The 25,741-nt window shown below is 34.5% G+C and overlaps 2 protein-coding genes across 7 annotated transcripts in view; both read left to right on the top strand.

Moving 5' to 3' along the window:
• Positions 1–2,578, top strand: LOC123707094 (zinc finger protein 529). The gene is made up of 4 exons (XM_045656882.1): positions 1–867; positions 1,204–1,401; positions 1,924–2,027; positions 2,108–2,578. Exons 1-4 carry the CDS (start codon positions 48–50, stop codon positions 2,561–2,563), a joined length of 1,578 nt encoding a protein of 525 aa, XP_045512838.1. The 5' UTR covers positions 1–47; the 3' UTR covers positions 2,564–2,578.
• Positions 2,579–4,024: 1,446 nt separating this feature from the next.
• The window catches only part of LOC123707273 (E3 ubiquitin-protein ligase TRIP12), a 31,563-nt gene continuing 9,846 nt past the window's right edge, over positions 4,025–25,741 (top strand). For 2 of the 6 annotated variants that reach the window (XM_045657178.1, XM_045657180.1), the window contains exons 1-23: positions 4,025–4,365; positions 9,801–10,072; positions 11,961–12,871; positions 13,072–13,170; positions 13,257–13,348; positions 13,467–13,565; positions 13,741–13,846; positions 14,485–14,558; positions 15,455–15,551; positions 16,097–16,288; positions 16,559–16,749; positions 17,502–17,690; positions 17,896–18,044; positions 18,903–19,038; positions 19,665–19,829; positions 20,107–20,281; positions 20,700–20,918; positions 21,027–21,205; positions 21,865–22,068; positions 22,392–22,524; positions 23,750–23,831; positions 24,106–24,272; positions 24,623–24,803. In XM_045657178.1, the coding sequence (XP_045513134.1) occupies positions 10,017–10,072; positions 11,961–12,871; positions 13,072–13,170; positions 13,257–13,348; positions 13,467–13,565; positions 13,741–13,846; positions 14,485–14,558; positions 15,455–15,551; positions 16,097–16,288; positions 16,559–16,749; positions 17,502–17,690; positions 17,896–18,044; positions 18,903–19,038; positions 19,665–19,829; positions 20,107–20,281; positions 20,700–20,918; positions 21,027–21,205; positions 21,865–22,068; positions 22,392–22,524; positions 23,750–23,831; positions 24,106–24,272; positions 24,623–24,803 (3,896 nt within the window). In that variant the 5' untranslated portion in view covers positions 4,025–4,365; positions 9,801–10,016. Of the gene's footprint in view, positions 4,366–9,533; positions 9,713–9,800; positions 10,073–11,960; positions 12,872–13,071; positions 13,171–13,256; positions 13,349–13,466; positions 13,566–13,740; positions 13,847–14,484; positions 14,559–15,454; positions 15,552–16,096; positions 16,289–16,555; positions 16,750–17,501; positions 17,691–17,895; positions 18,045–18,902; positions 19,039–19,664; positions 19,830–20,106; positions 20,282–20,699; positions 20,919–21,026; positions 21,206–21,864; positions 22,069–22,391; positions 22,525–23,749; positions 23,832–24,105; positions 24,273–24,622; positions 24,804–25,741 lie in introns of those variants that run through there. The other 4 variants (XM_045657176.1, XM_045657179.1, XM_045657181.1 and 1 more) reach the window with 3 other exon arrangements.

Raw genomic sequence — 25,741 nt, 5'->3', positions numbered from 1 at the left:
CTAACGTGTTTTTATATCATTTTGCCCAAAATAGCGTTTTTATTAAAATGAGTGCAGACGCAGCCACAATTCCTTGTCCTGTTTGTTTGCATATTGGTACCTTTAATACGGTCGAAACACTTAAAGAGCGCTTAATATTTGTGTCTACCAATAAGATTGTGTGTCCCGTTTGTCAAGAAGAGGTGAATGGGTTGGATAAATTAACCATACATTTATTCAGTCACGTGAATATTTCTGCAATTGTACAAGAAGACAGGAGGCAAAAGGACAATAAACAAGGTACTACCCCAGAAACCCAAGTACCATCAGAAAATGTAAAAAAACTAAAACCATCTATACCTAAAAATAAATCGTATGCTACACCTGTGAAGTTTGTTAAAATATATCCAAAATTGCCTGTCGTGGCTTTAAATACGATGCCAGTTATAAACAGCAATGTGACAAACAACTCCTTATTATTAACTACAATTAAAACTAACAGTCCAATTGAGACAAATAATAATAAATGTAATATCTGTGGAGTACAATTTATAAACGAAGAAATCTTTAAAATGCATAATAGTATTATACATAACTTAGAGGATAAAACAACTCAGCCTACAAAATATAACTGTCATCTATGTTCCAAATATTTTAAAATGCGGGGTTCGCTTATGGTGCACTTGAGAGTAGCTCATTATGGATTTACACAGAACTTTGAAAGTGACTTAACAGACGCGGGAAATAATAATGTGAACAAGAAAATTGAAGAAATTGAGAAACCGATGACGTGTTGTAGAAATGATGGTAAACAGTGGCAATGTGACGTTTGCAACAAATATTTTACAACAAAATATTTTTTGAAGAAACATAAACGGCTACATACAGGTTAACAACTCTTAAGGTAAACTATACTAACAAATAACTAAAAAAATCCATTATAATTGTTAACACACCAAAAACACGCTATTATTGAACATTCATTAAATTAAAAATTATCCATTTCATTTATGAAATTGTTCAACAATTGTCATCGTTTGTCTTTAATAACAAGCCTACTGATAATATCTACGTTGCTAGCATCGTCAGTTAGTTTGATAACATTTTACGTCAGTATGAATGTGAAAACCCAATATGAACGAAAGCCGCATCCATGATTCATGATTGATTGAATAGATTCTGGAAAGTCCATCTCTTTATATTTAATAAGATTTTTGCCCGCAGGTGAAACCCCCTATGCCTGTTCGCAGTGCAACAAGACCTTTACATTTCAACAATCTTATCACAAACATCTCCTTTACCACAATGATGACAAACCACACACCTGCACCTACTGTGGTCGTGCTTTTAAAGAATTATCTACTTTACATAACCATCAGAGAATACATACAGGCGAAAAACCGTTTGCCTGTGAAACTTGTGGTAAAGTTGAAAATATTAATTCTTGAACCTTGATAATGATTTACCAATATAAAAACGCTTTAAATTCTTGTGAAAATGATTACCTTAGATATATGTATATTGAGAGCAGTGTCGGCCTAGTAGCTTCAGCGTGCGATTGTCAACCCTGAGGTCGTAGGTTCGAACCCCGGATGTGCACCAATGCATTGTCTGTATGGGCATTTAACACTCCCTCGTACGTTGAAGGAAAACATCACCTAGTTGCGCCTATTAAGGCAAAACAAATGATACAGAAATCGAAATTGATACAGAAATATGAGGCCCAGATCTAAAAAGGCTATAGTGCTAATGATTTATATATATGACACTAACCAGGTTAAATAATTGAATATTATAAAGGATGCGTGTTCGCTCTAACTTATTATTTTCTTAATTTCAAGTAATTATTATAGATAAAGTACACATTACGCAAATGGAAGTAAAGTTTATTTGAAAACTAACGAGAAAGTTGTATATATTTTGTATCAACGTCTTTACTTTCAGGCAAGTGCTTCCGCCAGAGAGTGTCGTATTTAGTTCATAGAAGAATACATACAGGGGCTATGCCTTATAAATGTACCGCATGTGATAAAAGTTTTAGGTATAAAGTGAGTACATATAATTATCGCGGTTATTAAAGTAGTTTTAATAACATACATATTGAAATTACAATCTTTTTCATTGTCAGGTTTCTCAAAGGACACACAAGTGTCCATCGCAACCACCAGGAACAGTAATAAGGAAATCGTGCGAATTAGTTGAAAAATTAAAAAAAACTAAACGCTCACCCATGTCGAGTCCCAAGTCGCAAAATGAATCTATACACAATTCTTACCCAGAAGTGTCTGAAGCTAATGCTGAATTGGTCCGCACAGGGGCTCAATTATCATTAGAAGATATGGAATCAGAAAATTTCAGTATAATATCTGATAATATTGTTGGAAATTCACACGGAATTAACATGTTGAATAATATAGCATCAATTAGTCATAAGAAGCAAGGAAAAAGCAATTCATATAATTCTGAAATCGATGAGCTGATAGAATCAATACCAGTGCAAGTTAAAAATATTCCTTCCCCCTCTGATATATTAAAAAATCTTTGCCTTACAAATGAGGAGGATTACTTAAGTATTCTTGATTAAACCTTAATTAAATTATTGATTTTTAATTATCTTGTTGATGAAATCCTGCCACCATTACGTACTGTGCAATCGAATACAATATATTAGGTTCTTACATATGAAATTGGCGTTTTGTCGTAATGGTAACTTTGATATCAAATATCTTCTGTTTGGTTAGGAATTCCAAATTTGTACAGCTACTACGAGTACGAGCATTTGTTTCTCGAACACCATGATTCATTTTCCCGCTTCATTTTTTTTTCGTCACTCTTTTTATAAAATGGAATATTGACATATTAAACATAACAATCTCCCGGTATTTACGAGTACGAGTTCTACCGTAGCACCAGTGCTGTAGAAATGGGGTCGAAGGATTAATTATGTGTATGGAGGCAGTGTCGCAAAAGAAAACACAGAGTTTCTTTCTGGAAATTTCAACCTGCAGAACAAGCCCCGTGGAAGCCGATTCATCGCAAACCACGTCTAAGTTACCTGCAGGCACTCGAAGCAAATTGGGAAGGTGAAAAAGCTTGAAAGGTACCTCACGAATTGAGTGAAGTAAATCGACAAACGTTTGTCGAGTGCTGCGTTATATTATTCAACCGGCACAATAATTAAGGAATTTTAAATCATATCATTACCTGTGATGAAAAGTGGACCCCTACGATAATCAGAAGCGCTCATCGTAATGGCTGAACCCAGCCAAAACTGCAAAATAAGCGAAAATTAGCTCCGAAAAAGTTTTTAGTACCTACCGGAGTCGTTCACTATAACTTTCGGCTACTGCAAACCATGATGGAATAGCTAGCTGCTAAACAACCAAGTCTAAACCGCTCTAGGCCACTACTGCTTCACGACAACGCTAGACCAAATACTGCTACCAAATTTGGTAGCAGTCTGTGATATGAATGTCTTAGACATCCACCATACTCTCCGGACCTTGCTCCAACAGATAACCATTTTTTAGAAATTTGGATAACTTCTTGAAAGGTAAAAAATTCAACTCTTATGGGGCAGTCGAAACCACCTTTAAAGATTTTATTGATTCCCGTCCGAATTGTTTTTTTAGTAAAGGAATCAATACCTATAACATTGCAAAAATCCTTAGATAACAATGGTACATACTTTGATTCATTAAATATATATGCAATTTAAAAAAAAAAACCTCCCATACAAAACGCCAATTTCACGTGTAAGGACGTTATATTATTACATCCTGCAATGTTCAAACTGCGAAGCAGTTAGACGTATAACTAAGTGTTTATAGAAAAAAAACAATATGTTTTAAATTGGTATTTCATTAAAGTTAAAATAAAATATTTACTTAATTATTTGTTTTTACCAAATTGCAACTTGGTGTTAGCCACTCAATTTTTTACCTGTATTAAGTATATTTTACAGACCATCTATAACACTGTGTTGCTACATCAAAAACGTATAGTTACCTATAGAACAAGCTCTAGTCTTTATGGTGAAGATAACTATCGGCCAGCTGTTTTTGTTCCAAATGTTTGGATTCTTGAAATGGATTAAAATTGAATAGTGTCAAATGATTACATTGAATCAGTGCCAATTACTCTGAATGCGTTTATGTGGTGTATTTTTATGTTTTGTGTAATTAGAGATACCTACGGGTCGCTTCCTCATGACAAAACATTAAATCGATTCAGCATTTTGTTAAATTTACAACACCACAAATGCAGTTCAAAGTAGCATTCAATTACGTAGTATTTTTATGATTTTACGCATTGGATTCGCGTAAACTCTGTGTGCTGTTAATTTTCGTGAACAAAATCGTCGATAAAAGCTTTTCCATTGTAAAGGTAAGATTTTTTGCTACTTATTGAGTATAAGTATATCTATGATTAATCAATAATAGTTTGATGAATGTGGTGATGATGAATCTTGCATGTTGCAATATTATTATACATGTTTAAGTAGAAGGAATTCTCAACCTTGATATTTAAACTTATTTCCCTTAATCGTATTTTATAAGCACCTAAATGGTTCTCTTTGTAACAAAGGAAACTATTGTCTCTTGAAATATTATTTATTAGTATTTACTTAATTGTATTTTAGTCAATTTAATTCATCCTACCTTTTATTAAAATATCAAAAAATTATAAATTAAGCAGTTATTATGTTGAGTTTTTCTTTGTGCTGTTACATGGAACCTGTTAATGCCATTTAGGTCATAACAATAATATCACTTTGTATATCTAGGCCATGTTTTGAATGTTCAATTCTTGACACATTTAGTGTGAAATTAAAAGTTATCACAATATACATAATTATTTCAAAGATAATAAAATATATTTAATATTTTTAATGTTTCTGTAATATTGATATTATTTTATTTAACATGCTTATTTTATATTAAAAATATTTTAAATGATTATCTTTGTGTACACAACTTTTTTTAAGTAAATCCTTATTTAAGTAATGCAATATGGTTAATAAGTTAAGATTGTTAGCATTTATTTGAACCAATAATAATACTTCCAGTATTAGAAATTAAATCATATCATTTAAGTGGTCTTGTATCAAAATATGTATTAGTATTTTGTGTAATTATCAATATAGTGTAAATCCACAAGGCAAGGAGCATATACTTTATGATAAAGAGTATAGTCATTACATTAACTTACTGTATAAATTAACACAACAGTAAGTATTACAAGTGGCTTGAACCTTAACCCACACCAGGGATTACTTTTTCTAATGTTCCTATAATTATGTATAAAAGTGTTGTTTGAATAATTGACTCTTAGAATATATTGTTTTTACCCCAAACATTAATTATTTGTTTGGGGTAAATATAATATAATAATAAATATTGTAATGAACAATATATTCAAAATTACACCTTTCCTTCATTCTATGGCAAGAAAGTCTGGATTCTCTTTTAAGCATCTGAAATACACATTAATCATTATGATTTACAAGTAGTAATTAAATTATAGGCACTTTTTATTTCTTCCCTTTATTATAATTGGAAAAATGGTTATCTTGGCCTAAAGAAGGCTAAGACTTATCTTTAAAATACATTATATTTTATAATTTACATGAAAATCATTCATTTTATTTTTAGCTATTTTGAAATCACTTAAGAAGAATTAAATAAAATCAAATGTATATTATTATTATTAGTACATATTGGTGCATTCAATTTAAAAGGTAGGAGTAGGAATTTAAAATACTTTTATTACAGCAATGGACACGTATTTCGTAATATGTGACGTCATCAATGCGCTGTTGGTAATTGCTGATTCAAACTGTGATATCATTAGAATTATTATATTGAGTCGTACTGTGATTGTGCTTAATTTTACTTATGACTATAGATAACAGCTAGAGCATTTGCGAACATGACGTTCACAAGAATATCCTTCCGTTGTCAACTAGGGCTAGATCTATGTACATACAGTTATGAGCGTGGAGGCAGGGTGGATGTTTGATCCTCGGCACCTCTATCGATCCGGCTCTGTCGCGGCCCGGACAAGCTATACTTAGGCTATAGACTATACTTCGTTACCTGGTTCCATACAGTCTTTTTAACAAAAATAATTCAGCAACAAAATCGTGGCCTGTTAATAGTTCCGAAAGTTCGACGAAAGTAAGATCTCTCTACCTACCCTCACGCGTTGTCGAGTCTCACCAATACCTTCTATGACTTTTCTTTGTTGTGTCAATTTTTTATGAAGTACACATTCTAGAGATCCGAAGAACTTGACTATCGCGAAAATCATTATAGGCTATTTAAGTAACAGTCATATTAAAGTAATAATGTTAATGTAAACAGTGGTAAACTGTAATGAATCCCTACTATATATTGTTTTACTTGCTTACCCACGCCTTAGTAACGTAACGAACATAATGCAATTTCCGACAAGGTCGTTTGATAAAACTGTTCGCGTGTACATACGTAAGGTATACCTAGGCATATTGATTGCTTGTTAAATAATTATTACATAGATTCACTATTTGCTCGAATACCTTAAAAGGCAAGGCAATAAGCCTTTTTGGAAGCGTTTATTGAAGAGCTTGATGATTTGATTGTTACTTTAGCTCCAATATTCATCAGCCACCTAAAATCTCTAAATGTGATGATTAATATTATTTCACTTAATTAAATTAGTATTCAAATTTCATTTACGTAATTTATTATACTTTGATACAATAGAAGCAATTAGTACTTTGTAAATTAAAGATATCTTATGACAAAGAGAACAGAGAAATTCTTTGTCAATAGATTTTTAGTTAAGAGTGTCTTCGTGTCTTTATTTCCCTTAAGAGTATATGCGCTAGAAGGTATATCATTATTTGATTTATGTACAAAGTAAAGGAAATATTTATTTGTATTCTGTATGCAGCGATAATCCGTAGTCTTTGGGCGCATGGTTCATTGCGCAACATGGTTGTCGTAACTCGTACCTTTTGGTTCTATGTTGGAGATATTGTTACCAGTTGCGACACCATAGCTTTCACTGAAATTTAACCTACAAAATCCCATTTTTATGTATTTAATAAAAAGGAAAGCCTTTAAGATTAGTCTTTGTTTGATTCAGTGATAGACTATTTTGCTGTCTTAGTTCTGGATGTACAGATGGAATGCACATTTAGGGTTGGTATAAGATTTTATATAATATGTCTTTAATTACAGTAAATATACAATATTTTAATCGTTACGAAGTTCAATTTTTCTAATTGAATTCTAATAAGTGTATATGAATCTGTAACAAAGAAAAACATGTTCGCATGTAAATTATTTTTAGTATAAAGAAAATACAGATTTAAATTATGCATTTCAAATAAAAAGGCATTGGGTGACTTTTGCAGTCTACAGTGCAGGTATAGTGAACAAGGCAAAGATTTAGACTCCTTTTTGTTATTTATTTAAACAAAAGTAATTTACCAACAATCTGTTTGTCTTGAACGCATTGAAACATTTTTAAGGTTTGTAGTATTTTATTAAAATACATTAAACGCATGTGTGGAAAAGCCCGTTTGAAACTATTGTAGCTAGTAAAAATTGCGACAAATTTCAATTTCTACCAAAAACCAAATATAATACCTAGGTATACTCTGGTGGCACACTCGTTTCAATAATGCTTTGTTTCTTGTCTTTGCTATTCTTTGTTCACACATTTTTAAATAATGCTATGTAGGTCAGCAAAGCTATATCGCATAATCGTCTGTGTTAGCTAAAGTGATTATTAATGCTTACACATCTATTTTAATGGTTATATGTCGTAAACGAAAAATTAATTGTTATTTTGTATTTATTAATAGGGTTCTGACAGTTTAGTGCATACTGCTAAATCAAAGGGTCGTTAAGGTCACTGAACCCATAGGGAACCAAAGACGAGTGTTTCGCCACTGGCGGGGGCGCGGGAGCTGCGAAGGCCCGGTCGTTGACTCCCCCTTGCACTGTAAACAGATTTATTTTGATAGTATGTGTTTGGATTATCCCGAATTAGTTCTAAAGCCCTTTAATCGCTGTCTGATACTTTTTAAATCGGGAAAAAATTCGGCAATATTGACCAAAATTAGGCAATATATATTGTGAACTCAAGTATGAATCACGCTATGAACTAATTATTCTTATTGTTGATTAAAAATAATATAGAATGAAACAAGGGAACCTCTATTAGTTTTGGTATCAAGCCGATCATATAAAAGTGAATGTTTCCAAGCTACTGAACCGGTGTGCTAACGGTTTGCGGGATCAAAATAAACCGTGCTATAGTTGCAGTTATGTTTATCGACTCTGAGCCAAACATCAGCAGAGACCGACGGACTTGATAATGTGACTGCATATCGTTATCGTCATTTCTAACGCATACAAAATCTGCAAAACTATCTTTCTATAATCAGATTTTTTTTTGTAAACTGTATATCTGATTGTTATAATTCTATTATGTAAGTTCTTATTATAAATATTAAATTTGTAGTTTCGCTATTACGCTTTAAATTATATTAAAAATAATTTCAAGCGTCCACGTACAGAATAATTATCGTAATGGCTCTGTGTTTCGGAAGGGTTAAGTTCGTTTCAGGCTTGACCACTGATTTCTGAGCAACGAGGCCATCAGGTATTGCACGTGCCCTCAGTACCTACTATCGGGTTGACGACCCATGGCCTTGGGGCGCAGACCCTTTACGATTTAAAATTACATTTTAAAAATAGAAATACAATCAATACAAATAAAACACGCTGAATAAAATGTGACGTATTATTTTTTTTATTTATTTACATTACAATTTAAGTGACATTTCAAAGAATTTAGAAAACATACATAATAATTCATCGAAGTATAATGAAGTAAACATAGCAGAGAATTTTTGTGAGCATGTTTATAAACATTACATTTATCTTGAAAGATAGGTAGAAATAACTGACCACACAGTGATTAATATAATAGTGATAATAATAATGAGTGCATACTGAACTAATGAATGTACACAAGGCTGGTTCAATGTGCTTTGTTCCAACTTTCAACTTCCACTATTGATCCAGAATCTCGCGTTCACAGAGACCCTGACCAGACAAGTACCTACTGCCTACACAGGTAGGCGCAAATAGAATTAACCAAACCTATTCAAGTTTTACTACCTGCTCATGCTTTGATACTTTCAAAATACACATTGCACTATTACTACGATGCTAACTATAAAAAAAACTAAATTTCAATTATAATTCTTTTTCATAGCAAACTCATCTGCACAAGATTTTATTACAATTACAATGTCGGTTCTTTTTTATTAATATATAACTTTTTAATAAGAAAATTGGGTAGTATTGTTTGACTATAAATTAATTTAATTTGATATTTTTTATTCTAATGTGTTATTTATACATAGTGACATGTAGAAGTATTTTTTAATAAAAACATTTGTATATGGTAATTTTGGTAATGGCAATTTTCCCCGATTTTATGGCCATGCGCAAGCGGTAGCGTTGGCAACATTGATTTAGTTTGTTTGACAGACGGCCAGCTGTGACTTGCAGTGAATATTATTGAAAAATACGACGAATATCGCCCTTGATGTGTCATTTCTTTTAGTATTTTTCATAAAACGTGGTCTAAATAATATTTAACATCTTGAATTGCTAACTAATAATATCATTCCGAATTGAAAACAATCGAAGGCCTGCTTCGGTGGCAGGTATCGTGTTCTAATTAATAATTGATATGTTTATGTAACGTAGTGTTATGTTCATTTCTTTTGCTGATTTTCGTTATCTTTGTTCCAGATTTGAGGAGAAGTTTAACATTTATTATCTGTATATTTTGCAAGTGCAGTAAGTGAAATAGTTTAGTGGAAATAGGTGATGTGGTTTTGAAGTTTGCTATAGTGGATGCATAGACAGTGGTTCAGTGTTCGCCCGGGCATGGTTCCGGGCAGGTAGCGGGCGCGGGCGGCCTGCGCAGGCCACACACAAGCAGCCCCGTTTTTCTCAGCGTCGTCTATGGCCGAGCAACACACCACACCGTCGCACTCTGCACTCACGAGAGAGTCCAGCAGGTAATATAATCATGAACCTGGGACACAGTAACCATATTTGATTAGTAGATAACACCATGTCAACCCACGATGGTGTGGGTTATCCTGTACAGGCCATGCTACAGTAATGTGTACCAATATGAATCTATTTCTTATAATGATTTTGACATGAACCAGAAAATGAACCATTCAAAAAAATATTAAAGTCATCAACAATCAAACTTACAGTGAGAGTTATGTAAAACTTTTTATGTTTAGTATGTAAAAAATACTCATTACTTCATTCAATTATTCTTGTAATTAAGCAGTCCTAGTACCTATTATGATGTAAAATATTGATATCTTAGTCAGCATACCAACAACTCATACAGGCAATAAGCTTTACATTTATGTGTTTCTACTTGACAAAGAATAAATTGTGCTGTTTTTTTATTTATAGTACCTACCCTCATATTTAATTCATAATTATAAATAAGGGTTGGTTTAAATATGATGTGTTTTAAAAATTCTTTGAAAAGATAAATATTTTAAGATTTTATTATGATGCAACATATAGTAAAGTCAATTTTAATCAGAATCTTTTATTATCTATTCATCATTGTCTAATATTTTTTGTAATGGTAATAATTTATTTATTTGTTTATTTTTTTTTTTGGTTTATCAGGGTTAAGTGGTAATCTTACATAATAGGAAGGATTTACTCAATATTATTTTCTCGTGTTATCAGACTTTCTCAACTAAGCAATGTTTACAATATCCCACAAATATTGCTGTATATTTTTCATAGTACTAACTAGTTACGAGAAACTAGAAATATATAACTATTCATATTTTGTACTGTCCAATTAGCAACTCATGGAAATAGTTAAACTAAATAAAACTCCAATAAAATCTAAGTTAACAAATTAAAGCAATACTCATGAATAAGAAAAAATATAATCAGCATGGTCATGCCTCAAATTAACATTGTTTCCACCATAAAAATAAATAATCTATGATTAGTCTCTGTAGTCAAATTACAAATTCCAAATTGTTCAGCATTTGACACAAAGTGTTCTTTAATATTTTTAAAGTATTTATATTGATTAGACTTTCACATATGTTTGTTTACATGAAAAGCACCTTGACATTTTAAATAAGGCAAAAATAGTAAGATTATTTGAATGTAAGGATATATTACTAAAACTCGGTATTGCCAAGACTTGTGATAATGTAACAATTCTAAACCCCCAAATTCTTATATTTAACATGGAATACTTTTTGAAAGTTAAATGAGTATTTCTCCAAACTTGTTTGCTATGTCTAGAAGAAGAAAGAAGAGAACTAAGAGTACAGTGCAATAACAATTTTACCATCATACAAAATAATTCAATTAATTGTGTAAATTCTATGTCGTTAAATGGAGAGAAGAAAAACGTATAGATAATCCATTACTCCTATTAGTCAAGGTCAACAACAGTCTTCATGTGCAAGCAATCCTAATTTGTAAACAAAAGAACGAATATCTTAGAAAGTCTGTATCCATGATGCCGACAGTCGAGTTCATAGTGGGTTAGGATAATATAACGACAAGAGAACGTAGACAGCTGCGTAATTTTTACTAATTTTAGCAATTTAAAAAGTACTTTTATCCCTCAATTGTTGTCGTTATTGAGAGTGGGAGTAATGCTATGTAGAGTGTATCATTGTATGGAAGATAAGATAAACCAACCAAAGCCAATTGATTTCGACCCTTTAGGGAGATTGACGTGAAATCAAGGGACGTTACATAGAGTTTACTGTACTACACAAATTGATTTCGCTGAACTAATCGTTTACTTTTGTCATTTTGCGAAAACCAATTTTAAATGTTGTTAGATTTACACTATCAAAATAAATTATTAAGTGAAATTATTGAATTGTTTTGCAGGTCTTCTCCTAGCAGGGTGGTGGGCGGTCGGTGCTTACGTAACGTGCGTAAGGCGAGCACCAGTCGTCGCAACAAACGCACCGCGACGTCGCCCCAACCGCATACCAGCCGCGAAGCTGTACCGGAGTCCCCAAGCTCTAACATTGAATTACGAAGAAGTTCACGTCTGGTTAACTCGCTGCCCAGATCTGATTACTCACTCTCTGAAAGGTGGTCCTACGGAACGGACGTATACGAAACCCGATACGATACTTCAGATTCAAAACACGGTGATACCCCACACACAGCCGGTGAACACTCAAAACGTCGCCGAACTTCATTGAATGACAAGAAAAAACCCAAAAGGCGTTTATCGTCAAAAATAAGTGAGTGCATAGCGTATTGCACACGTTCACGGACTGCTCTTAGGTCTGAGAGTGTTTGTGAGCAATCCAAAAATACAAACGCACAACCCGCGCAACGTTCCATACATATTGCTACCACATCTTCAGCTCCTCAAGCCACATCGAACCTGAGTGAAGGAGGATTATTGCCATTGGACGAACGAGACTACGTGTACTCCCCCTTCAGCTCCTCGACTGTTACTGACCTACTTGATTCAGATTATTCCGTCTATAGTCCAACGGCCAGCCGAAGGAAGGGAAAGAAAAGGAAACGACCATCACATCGTTCACTATCAACTAGAAAGAGTAGTTATTGCTTGTTTGAAATAGAAGAGCCCAAAAAAATTAAAATAGACGTGCGGACAAAAGATCCAGCAGAAACAAAGATTACTTTTAGTGAGAGGGCATCTCTTGATCAAGATACAGGAAAAGACCCGCTCAGTGCTCCAACGTGTACATATTCATTACGAAAACGTCATAATCGAGACCTCGGCCCGCCCACATCCACTGTTGTCAACGACAGTTCAGGTAAACATATCAACAAATTCCTATTTACTTTAGTAAACAAATGTCGTCTAGTCCAAACGTCATATGAATATAGCATTTATTATGATGATATAATTCCGCTATTTAATATTGAACTGAGCTAGATTGCTTATCAGATGTCTTATCATTTATTAAGTGCATTTATTGTAGATAGTATGAAACATTTGTATGTGTTGTTACAGTGAATACGACAACAAACGACACATCGTTTCTTTCGGATCGTAAAAGCGCAACCGAACGCGGCAGGACTGTATCTCCGCCGCCATTTAAAGATCTACAAGGTAACTACTAATTAGCTTCGATTTATTATTATTATAGCTATTAAATTCAATTAATGAGGAAATAACTGTTTAATTATCTATTTCAGAAGCTAGTTCGTCAAAACCGCATTGTTCTGATAGCAAACTACTTATTGTACCCCGAGATCTACCATACTTACGACAAACTAACGCCAGAAGAGTGAGTATAACATTTATATATTTGTGGAAATATTTCAGATACTTTTTTAAATTAATAAATATATACTTAATTATATTTTTGATTATGTGTAATAATAATTAATGCATCTCAATAAAAGAGTATCGCTGCTGCAACGGGTGCTACTCTGGGTGCTTGTTTGACGAGAGGAGCTAGCACCTCTCAACGGCAGAGGCAGGAATCTTCATCCAAGAGACAGGTTTGTACCGTTCGTACAATTTTTTTTAATGTTGTAAGACTTATTTAATAGTATATTGTTTAAAGATGACATAAATATAAACATTAGAAACAAGGTTAAATTGTTGATACATATGGTAAAAAAATTGCCAATGCTGATTTGGTGTGTTCTGAATTTTTCGGTCGGTTTTTATTAGTCGAGCGGGGGCGGGGCCGAAGAGCCGGGCAGTAGCGGCCGGCGTGCGCGCACGCGCGACATGCCGCAGCCGCAGCCACATAATACCGCGCGTAAGGACAAACGAGGTAATGACCTAATCATTAACTTGGGTTTTATTTATTATTTTTCCTTTTTCACATATAGTAAATAAGAAAGCAAAATGTACAACAATACATGACGGGGAAGAAAATTACTTTTTAGTCATTTTTTTCTAGCCTAACGGACTAGACTGTTGCTTTCGAAATTGCGTATAATATAATCTATATTATGGCAAGGCTAGAGTTTAATTATTCCAGATTTATAATGCTGATCATGTACTTGGGGTCATAACGTAACTTTAAACAACCAGCTCATTAGTAATCAAATAATTAGAATGATAGTGTTTCTTTCTAAGGAAGATTAAGTACCCTCTCATTAACACCGGAACTAATTTGACTTTTGGTCCTTCAACACAAGAGTATGGAATTAAAAAAAACCGGCATAGCATACACGAGCCTTAGAAGTGTTGCTGCTTAAAAAAATGGTTTCAATCCCAAAATTAGATATCACTTTTCGAACTCATAGTCACTATTTTCTTCATACTTCATGAAGATTAGAAGTGTTGATACATTTCTACCATATTGTTATTTTATAACACGCAAGGACAAATGATAACACTTTTACTACAATTATAAAAATTAAGACGTGTCTAATAATACATTTTTATCTATGACTTATTTTAAAGGTAAAAGCAGTCTGGGTTCGTGCGCAAGCACAGGTGCTGCATCCAGCCGGTCTCATTCGCAATCTGTAACCACGGTAAGTACCTATTAGGTTTATTAATGAATGTGTTAAGGAACGTAACGGCCCCGGAATACATACAAGGACGGATTTGTATTTATATATAGAATCTTGAATACTTTCAGAATGTTCAAGATAAATGTGTTATGAGTTTTAAACAAAATTATAGAAAAAGAAAGTCCAATATAAAATCGTAATCTTTATACATGTTATATTTCTGAATTGTATTGTCTACGGAAAATTCTACTTATATTCGAGAATATTCTTAAAATCTTATTCGGTAATAGCGCACATTAACTAAGTACTCTTTCGGCTCATTCTGTTAGTTAATGTGGTGCAATTAAATTAATATTTATTATAAATAATTATTATGTATTTGACCAGACCGACTGTGTTACTCTCGGTGTATAAGCGGGTTGTCGTCTTGTCTGCTGTCTGAATATATAGTGTTTAATAATAATAAAGCCTTTACTAGTAAATTGAACTGTGTGACACCGGTCGGTAACTGTTACGCGTTTCCGCATGGGCCTTCCCTAGTGATTGCCTCATTATCCTTTGTCTTACTCGGTCAGGTAACTCTCGCTATTTCATCCTTGTAGACTTCCTCCTTGCTTTTGCCTCTTGGGCACCATTCGGCTATGTCCCTACTCCAATTTACTACTCATAGTTAGGTGATCTGCCCATTTCCAATTGTGTAATGTAATGACGTCAATGATTTTGTTTTGTTAGGTATTGCGGTTAATTTTGTTTTGTCTCTTAATTTTACGTTAAATATACGTTCCATGTTTTGTTGGCAGGGCTCAAGTTGATGGATATTGTGTTTAGTCGCTTTCCATATTTGGTATCCTTATGCATAGAAAATGCTTAAATTTTCTTTCATCTTTAGCTTCCAAACCAAACATTCTTATTTACAGGGTGCAATAGCGTCCACATCGTCTACGCCGCCTGTGTCTGCCTCAGCGGTATCAATGCCTGATAACGCTTCCAACGATGCCAAGCCTAAGGGCAAAGGTGTGTATACTGTTTGTAAACACTTTACTCACTAACATAGTATTAAAATATGTTTTTCATAATGTGTAAAAGCTATTTTAACATTTAACATAAGGTTATTAACACAGAGTTCACAACACAAAAAAACATGTGTGTGTACTAGTGTACACACGTAAGATGTGAAACTTCTTCATGACCTTATTTTTCGAAAAATGATCTACTATATGCAACTTTACAGAAATTGGTTAAATAATGTTAAATATAAAGCTTAACAAAAGCAAAACAAAAGGCTTTTATTGTCATAGAAATGAATACAAATATTACAATTATTTCATTTTACTAAGATTATTACAGAATTTCATTAATTGTAATATAATTATTACTATCACTGTTATTGTTATTATAATTTTTTGTTATTAATGGCTTCGAATCTTTTCCAATCAACCGTGGTAGGGACTAGAAAACATTGGAAAAATGTGACGCGTAACGGAATAATGTGACGGTAATTTTTTTCCAACCCCAAAAATCAAGTTTCACTTCAATAAAAATTGACCGAATATTTCTAGCATCGTCACCGGCGGAGGACTGCAGCGGCGGCGGCAGTGGCGTTGGTGGTGCCGAAGAGTCTTCTTCCGAGGAAGGAGAAGTCGGACGTCTACAGGCGCTGCTCGAAGCTCGTGGTCTTCCGCCACACTTGCTGGGAGCCCTTGGACCCCGGATGCAGCATCTCTTACATAGGACTGTGACTGCAAATTCTGGTAGATATTTCATGTTAATTTTGGGTCTACTTACAGGCCGATTTTAATACTCAAGTACTACTAAAATAATAATAACGACAATTACTTCCCTTATAAACATGAATTAAAGATATATTAGGCCTATACCATAGACAAGAATCATTTGAGTTACTTTGACAATCCTCAATATATACACTCTATTTTAATATTTTTGGTCTTATGGAGTCTCGAAGAGTTATTGAACTTTTCTAAGTATTCAAATTACTAAACCGATAAATACCTTTCGAGCAGCGGCATCGAAGGCGGCCCAGCTGCTCTCCGGTCTCCAAGCGACCGGTGATGAAGGGCAGCAGTTACAAGCGGTGATTGAGATGTGTCAACTGTTGGTTATGGGCAATGAGGATACACTCGCTGGTTTCCCAGTACGACAAGTGGTACCTGCACTTGTCAATCTATTGGCTGCCGAGCATAACTTTGATATGGTAAGATTTGATTACATTTTACTCTGGTTTATAGGAGAAATATGTTTTTGTTTAGTTGTATAAAGTACTACTTGATAATCTTTATAAATATTGTGTATACAAGATATGAAGTGTTTTCTAGTTATAATTACTAAGCTAAATATAATTGTATAAAAATTATTGTCACTCTTTGTACATAACCTACTTAATTTTTTTTAGATCTTCAATTATTTTTAGATATGGTTTTATTTCTTGATAATTGAATGAGGAATTTATAAACACAAATTACTCGCAAAAACGCACTAATTACACACACAAAATTATTCGAGAAGGTTCCGATCTTCCCTCTCTCTCGTGTATTATTCCGTCCTTGTCCCACACCTAGATAATTCGATCTAGAGAATTTCCTCATCAAAGGGGGTATAACAGCTAGGCCTGAAAACGCATGAAATCTACACCACTCCACTGCACATGTTGTGAAACTGCCTGAAAAAATGCTTAAGCCTCCTGAAAACTTGGGTAACATGTGCAATTTACAATTTTCTAATATGTGATTGAGCCTCAGCTGAAACGGTCAGAAATCACATTTCAGCCTGCCGAAAAATTCCATAACTAGTGGAAAAATCTAGAAACATTGCAGTCAACTCGTCTTGGTAACAATATATTATAGTAGGTCCTGTTTTTCTTAATTTTATACAACCCAAAGATTGAGGGTATATAGAACCGTCACTTAATCGTGATAACAATTAATATATGTATATTCTTTTCCTCAGATGAACCACGCCTGCCGTGCCCTCACATACATGCTAGAGGCTTTACCGCGTAGCTCTGGGGCAGTGGCCTTAGCCGTGCCTGCCTTCCTAGACAAACTGCAAGCCATCACCTGCATGGATGTTGCTGAGCAATCCCTCACAGCACTGGATATGCTATCCAGGAGACACTCTAAGGCGATTTTGCAAGCGGTGAGAAAATATTTTTATTTGTTAATGGCGATTTCTCTGAAATTGATTAGGAACCCTCCCTTATAGTAAATTATTAATAACCGGTTTTCTTTAATTCAGTCAATTCTGCAGTTTTACAAAATTAACTTACATCAACCTCTTTTTAATGCTGAAAATTTTCCAGCATGGTTATAAAAAATAGTAGGTAAAATGTGTTTGTTTTTAGCGCGGTGTGTCAGCGTGTCTCACATACCTGGATTTCTTCTCCATCAACGCTCAGCGGGCCGCGTTGTCGATCACCGCCAACTGTTGTCAAAATCTGACACCGGACGAGTTCCATCTTGTTAGAGAATCTCTTCAATTATTGGCCAACCGGTAAGCTTTATTTATAATAACATATCTGAAGTTTTGGAGGATATTTTTCTTGAACTGCAAAAGGAAGAATCCAGAGAATCGCTAACCAACCATTTTTTAGAGGTACTGTGTAGGTAGTAGGTGTTATTAAGAATTAGGGATCACAAATTTAATACTCAAATACTTACTTACACTTTCTTCGCCCCCATCGGCGAGTAGAGACCATGTCTCCCCGCGCGCTGCAGCCCCCACCAAGGGCATCTATACAGACCGCCCCCGTACCGCCCTGTATTAGCAGGGTGCGAACACAGACATCACCCGAAGGGGCATATGCCCCAAACGGGCCTAAACTCCGCCCTCGCGAGGGAGGATGTAGCAAAAGCTACCTTACCGCACTTCGCCCAAAGTTCTTTCTCTTGAGAAAACAACACTATACACTCACTAACAATCTTAAGCAACATCTTGTGCTCAAAGCGAAACAACACTTGTTGTGCAACAGTAGTAAATTTATAGTATGTGTTACGTAGAACTTACTACTTCATGTAAATATGATCATAGGTATGTCAAATGGATGTGAGTAGCTGCCCCCAACTCGGGGAGTCCTGCTGTAATGCACTATCTCGTTTTCCTTATTATGTGTAATAAAAGTTTTTTCTACATAATACATAGAATATGATTAATAAACTTCTCTATATATTTAGGTAATTTGGTTCCAGTATATTATTGTCCATCTCGATTGCCCTGATAATATAATATAATATATTGCATCAATATACACAATGACCAGTTGTTATCATAATAATTCGAAAACAAATGTACATGAAATCTGATTTTTTACTTCATTGCTTAAAAATGTTATATAAATTCAATGAATTTCAGATTAACAATCCAAGACAAGAAATCGGTAGAATGTGTTTGCCTGGCATTTTCCCGTTTAGTGGACAGCTTCCAACATGATCCAGCTCGTTTACAGGAGATAGCCACGCCTGAATTGCTCACCAATTTGCAACAGCTTGTAAGTACTCTTAAATTATATGAATTGAGGGTGTTACAATTTAAAATAAGTTACCATCAGTTATAAAAGGAGAACAAAGTTATGCCCGGTTTAAAAAGCTACTAAAACTCACACAATTAATACATACAAATAAGTGCTAAAAATTATGTATACATATATACTAACAAAAATAAAATAACACAACCTATGTAGATTAAGTATACACCTCTAAAGTTAAAATATACATTTGTAACTACTATTCGTATTAAACAAAAACAAATAAAATCGAATAGTTAAAATGTTTTATAAACCATGTATATATACCCAAAATATATAAATAGAATAATAAACTAAAAATAAAATTGTCTAATAAAAAATAATATAATAAATATAAACTAGCTATATCAGACTATGCCATCAATGCCACATGTACAATATGTCTATATTTTGCTTAGTTGACTGATCGAGTTTATTGCGTTTACCCAAAATTTTTGTTACTGTTATGTTTTTGTTATTTTATATACCTACATCTATGCGCCCTAATTATTAATCTTAGTTTTATGTATTGTTTCTCGAATCTCTATGTGAATTGTTTAGCAATTCTTATGAGAAATAAATTTATTCTTAAACCGTAAAATTTATTTCAGCTGGTAGTACAACCACCGTTGATAGCTGGTAACACCTTTATCACGGTACTTCGTTTGTTGTGGGTGATGTGCGCCGCTTGCCCGCAACTAGCACTCGCTCTACACCAACGTTCCATAGCTGATACCTTGCTTTGTCTGCTGACTGGATCCACCGTTCATCATGAGGTAAGGACTACAAAGTCATGTAAGGTTTTTATATAAAATAAACATTTATACTTTATATGCTACTGCCAAAATACTTTTTAGAAATATACATAGATTGATATAACATTTCATTGAATAACGTTTTTTTGTTACATTCTCTTAAAACCCTTGAAAATAAAATCTCGAAACGATTTAAAATAAAATAAATAATTTGTAATTACTTAACAATTCAAGTTTCTGGATACCGTGTAGCTTACTGGATACCGTGTGATCAAACATCTGATATTTTACATTACAGCAAGTAGAGCTATTACCACGGCTGCCACAAGAGCTGTATGAGATTACCTGCCTCATTGGTGAGCTGATGCCGCGTTTGCCCACTGACGGCATATTCGCCGTTGACGCACACTTGGATAGACCCTGGTCTGCTAACACCGAACGCGGGGCACAATGGCAATGGAGAGATGATAGAGGTATAAAAAATTAATTTACGCAATTTTCTGTTAAGCTAAGCTTTTCTGGTAGCTTTTCCGGATAACTTAAGTCTACATGAAACGAGGGTAACTTGAAATGTAAGAGATAGAGATATAGAGACATACTTTTATAGAAAAATAATTGATTGAGTTGTTTCAAATTGCAGAAATTTTGAACTGTTTAAAGCAATTTTTTATGTTTTTTTTTATTTGCATAACATACTAATTATATAAGATATACATCATCGCTAACAGTAGTTTTAATTGTATGCGGTCGTGTGTTTATCTGCGTCTGTATTTTCACTATTGTTTGTATAAAGAAATTCTTCGGGAATGAATCCCAGGATCTCGCATTCGTGAGAGCTAGGCGGCTAGTGCGTGTAGTGAAGTATAGTTGAATCAACCTACACCTGTGTAGGTGTATGGCGGTGTTATTCTTGGGCAGAATGTCGAGCGTTGGAGGCGGGAGTCAGCGGCTGCGAGGAAGAAGTCTGCCTGGCAACCCTCGGGCGCTCCTACACGGTGGACCTGACGGCCATGCAGCAGCTCAACGACCACACTGGCACCGCGAGGCCTGTGCAGCGTCTGCCTCCTGCTGCTCCGCCGCCTACCACTGCTGATGGAAATCCTGCGCCAGGTGGGTTAATATTAAAAAATTCTAAGTTTTCATAGCATTTATTTTAATTACAAAAGAGTTTATTACAATTTTACATGTAAAATATCCCAATTTTCTGTACGTTCTCAGATCCACGTATAGCCATGGTGCGGACGAGCCCGTCTCTCGTACGTGCACTATTAGCCGTTCTGCACGAGGTGTATTGGAGCTCAGCTGGGCCTGCCGTGCGCTCTCAGGCCCTCAAAGCCATATTGCGCTGCGTGTATTATGCTGACGCTCAGTTGCTTCGACAGGTGCTTAAGACTCAGGTAAAAACATTGCATCTTATATATAGGCCTATATGTTTTCTACTTTTGTGACGAAAAATTACATTAAAATTGCAACTTGAAGGACTCCCTTTTGCCTGGGATACTATTTACCTAATCGAATATCGTAACAGAAGATATTGAAAGCATAGTATTGTCTTTTGTTAACATAGCTTTTACACATTCAAAGAAAACAATTTTTTTTTGTTAGTCGATACCAACTCTGGGGAAATAAATCAAATAATACAGCTTTCTTGACTGAGATACTTTTGACATTCAACACCTTTTGTCTTCAGTCTCCGTGACCACGCACGCTGTAAAGCACGTGAAACATCAGAAAAAATTCTATTTATAATTATAAAATTTATTATATATTAAAATTATATTACATAATTTTAAATATAAATTAATACTTAATAATATTATCGTAAACTTATGTTTACGATAATACAAATAGCTTTAATCCGGTTAAAAAATTGTTTTCTTTCAATATTGAAAGAAGTTTCATACGCCTTACAAAGTGTTTCCGGAGCAATGGCTAGTAAGTTAAAAATATCTAAAAGTGTGTCGGCAACGGTTTATAAAAGCCCTAGTAAGAACAAATAGTCTGAAACGTGATTCATAAGTGTCAAGTCTCTTCTTAACTTCTAAATTTCTTATAGGTTATATCCTCTCACATCGCGGGTATGATGGCATCCAGTGACCTTCGCATAGTGGTGGGGTCCCTTCAGCTTGCAGAAATCCTGATGCAGCGTTTGTCCGAAGAAATGGGCGCCCAGTTTCGTCGTGAGGGAGTTCTGCATCAAGTTGCTCAGTTGGCCCAAAAGGCGCCTGCACCTCAGCCCGCTAGGCAGGCCAAACTTAAGGTATAAAAAAATGCCTTTTAAGAGAGAAAAACATTTACGAAATTAAAGAATTTATATTGAATATCACAATTAAGAAATTACGTTGTTTATTTAGTTATACTGGTGACTTCGTATAAGTTGTATAAACACTTATGTAATATTCCTCTTACAAATGTAAAATATGAAACAGCTTTGGTTTTACAGCTCGACCTTATTCGAAGAATGATACATCTATTTAGTTAGGTACCCTTTGGGGCTTCTTATTTTGCTATACAAAAATCTACAATCTCTTTTCTATTCAACTGATTTGACGCCGGACCTATATAGATTGTATTTGTTTACAGTCTCCGAGCGGAACAAGTGTACGGGGTACCGGCAATGCATCTCCACCAGCTTCTACGTCCTCATCTCCTCTGGAGCACAATAATATATCACTCGCATTTTCCGCATCTGGATCTTTCATCGCAAGCACTTTACGTGAGTTTTTTTTAAATAATTTGTATACATCATTTCTTTATGTCTTTTTACAAACTCCTACTTATCCAATCCTATAGGACTGGATCGTTTTGATTATTTTTTTATGCGTTCGTTTTTTGTACGTGTGACGTGTGTATAGTACAATGTTATATACAGACTTCAACAAGACTATATATTTATAACAATTGAATAAATGCGAAATAATGTAATGCTAATTGCTAAATGTGTTGAAGAGAGTTGCTACGTCTGGCTATAATCTAGGGCCGTAACTCCGGCGATTAAGGTAATCACCAACGCTTAATAAACTAAGTGAGCAAAATGTACAGACGTGGCTCGTTCACAATCTTTTTTTTTTCAACTATACATTCAACAGTGCGATGATATATAAATTAAAAATTAGCCTATTCATTTGTTTTTTTTTATTATAAAGGACCCCCTACATACTAGCCTATCGCAGGCACGCAGTCAGGTAGATATGTGACCGAGTAACTAAGTAGGGGAGTGTCGAAGTCTCCCATTTCTTAAAAAGTGATATATTAACTTTGAGGGTTGGCGTCTTCCGCTTGCCTATACATTAATAATGCCATAAAATAATTAAGCCTCAAAATTTTATACAGAAATCATTATAAATAATTTTAATTTTTCAAGCACCTCTTATAGAGTATAGGCCTCCTCCGACTTGCTCCATCTCTCTTTATCTTGAGCATTTTTGTCCCAATCTTCTCCACCAATTTCTTTAAGATCGTCAGCCCACCCTGCAAGAGGGCGACCTCTCTTATTCCTTTTGTTCCTTTCCATCGTGTTACCCTCTGTCCATCTGCCATTGTTCATGCGAGTAGAATGGCCCGCCCATTAACAGTTTTTTTGCAATGGGACAGTTCATCAATAGCTCTTGTTTTCATTCTTATTACTTCTAATATTGTAATTATAGTTTATATGTAATATTAAGTTAACTTCATTTCCTACAATACCAGTAAATAGCTTAAACTAAGGTAATGTTCATTATGTTTTGACACTACGTTTATTTGTCCGAGATACTGCACTTGCACTTATATTAATTACCCTACACTAGTTTTAGTAACTCAAAACTTTTAGTTCTCATTAGGCGTCTTTTATTAAACTTAAAATGACAAAACTGAATGTACTGTACCCCTACTTAAGTTAACGGAAATAAACTACTTTGAAATAACATATTCTAAATATTGATAATATATGTATTTTTCAGTGGCAGCTACTGAAGCCGGGATGTCGGAAGCTGGACCTGCAACGTCAGCATCCACTCATCAAACAACCACATCTGTTCATAGGTTTGTTTCTTTTAATAACATACATTTCTGTTTTGTGTGTAGTGTCTGTTTCTGGCTGTTATTGTCTAAACATTAAGGTTATTATTATTACACACTTATCAAACTAAATTTACTGATAATATTTAATAAATAATTCAAGAAATGTTGATTTCAAAGAGCAACAATTGTGCTCTAGTCTGGTTTCATAAGAGTTGCCAACAGGCAGGAGATGCCACATTAATTTTTATTAAATAACAAAAAAGATTACAACTTATACAAGAACGCATTCCATTAGATCCGGCAGTCCGCTGCAACTGGCTGATATGTTGAAGCGCAAGCGCCCCGTGAAGCGTTCGGGTGGCGCAGGCGCACGTAGACCGCGGACTCGTGAAGAAGTGACTTTGGGACATCACGCTCTCGGACAGGCTCAGCCGCCTGCCGCGCCCACAACGGCACCGCATTGTACGTAATATTCGTCATGTCCGCTATCTTGAAGTTATATCTTATATGTATGTATATTATAAATTAAGTGCAAGTTTTGTAAAGTATATAAAAGTCGTTTAGTATTATACATGTTCTGTGCAGACATGGGTGGATATCTGAAAAACTAATGAACCGATTTTGATAAAACTTGTTCTCTCTCCTAAGTTGGAATGTTTAAATAAAAATATGATCGAATCCCGATTAAACTATTACTCTTATATTTTTCGAAATCAGTAAAAACCTCCAAAGAGTTTTATCAATATATGCAGTTTGGCATGTTCTTTGTGAACCTTCAAATTAAATAACTTCAAAATAAATATATTCCACAGCATCTAACACGGCATCGGCGGGTAGATCAGCCAACCGTGTAGGCGGGACGTCTAAAACATCTTCATTCCTGTCGTCACTGAATCCGTCGCGTTGGGGTCGGTCGCCTCATGCGCACACGCATAAGGACGCTGGTCTTCTCGCATCGCCACATGCGTCGGCTAATTTGTCGCTACAAAACAAGTTAGTAGTCAATTTATAATTAAATTTAGGACACACAAAATTTTGTGTGATTATTCGTATAGTTAGTAGTATTAGGGAGTATAAATTAAGTTGAACATTTTTAAAAGACCGGCAACGCACTCGCGAGCCCTCTGGCATTGAGAGGGTTCATGGGCCGCGGTATCACTTAACATCAGGTAAACCTCCTGCCCGTTTGCCCCGTTCTATATAAAAAAAAATAAGGACTCATGTAAATACATTTGGGGAAACGAATAGAAACTGATTAAAATTTAATACCTAAAAAAATTAGTGGTCCTTTTTAGGTCTGGGCCTCAGATTTCTGTATTTGTTTTCGTGATCATTTGTTTTTTCTAATAGGCAAGTAGGTGATCAGCATTCTGTGTCTGAAATACGCCGTCGACTTTTTGTGTCTAAGGCATGTGTGTGTTTTTCAACGTACGAGCAAGTGTTATACGCGTATATAGTATAGTATATACGCGTATAACCTACGAGTTCAGGGATGAGAGTTGCATCCTGTATCCACTAGACCAGCACATCAGATATCTATGTTTACTTTATTTTCTTGCATAACAGTAAATTTTTAATTATTCAAAAGAATACAGACAAAACTGTAACTTTAATTTAAACAAGATTTAAGACAAATAATGGAGAATGCAAGGCAATTCCTTTTTTTCTTTCTTTTTTTTTACATACTAAGGTTGCTTAAAAGAGATCGCTTATTAGCGATAAAGCAGCCCGTTGCCTCCTTAATAGTCTATGTTATTTGTAGTGTAACTAAGTTTAAATAAATAAAATCTTAAATTCTAACTAAAATATACCTAGGTCAAATATTTTAAAGAAATTTAGTATTGTATGTTTAGAGATTTTTCTATTTTGGTGTTAACTTTATATTATGGTCGAGGAGTTTGAGGCAGATAATGCATTATAATAATGTGTTC

This window comes from Pieris brassicae, chromosome 3 (assembly GCF_905147105.1).
Source record: "Pieris brassicae chromosome 3, ilPieBrab1.1, whole genome shotgun sequence".
Lineage (NCBI taxonomy): Eukaryota > Metazoa > Arthropoda > Insecta > Lepidoptera > Pieridae > Pieris > Pieris brassicae.
The sequence above is the reverse complement of the archived record's forward strand: the minus strand, read 5'-3'. Positions and strand labels throughout refer to the sequence as shown.

What these genes read in the sequence shown, in the direction of transcription:
- LOC123707094 (XM_045656882.1), top strand. Translation starts at nt 48, where the DNA reads ATGAGTGCAGACGCAGCCACAATTCCTTGTCCTGTTTGTTTGCATATT. An exon ending in ACATAAACGGCTACATACAG is followed by an intron (nt 868 to 1,203) that starts GTTAACAACTCT and finishes TTTTGCCCGCAG; the next exon opens with GTGAAACCCCCTATGCCTGT. An exon ending in GTTTGCCTGTGAAACTTGTG is followed by an intron (nt 1,402 to 1,923) that starts GTAAAGTTGAAA and finishes CTTTACTTTCAG; the next exon opens with GCAAGTGCTTCCGCCAGAGA.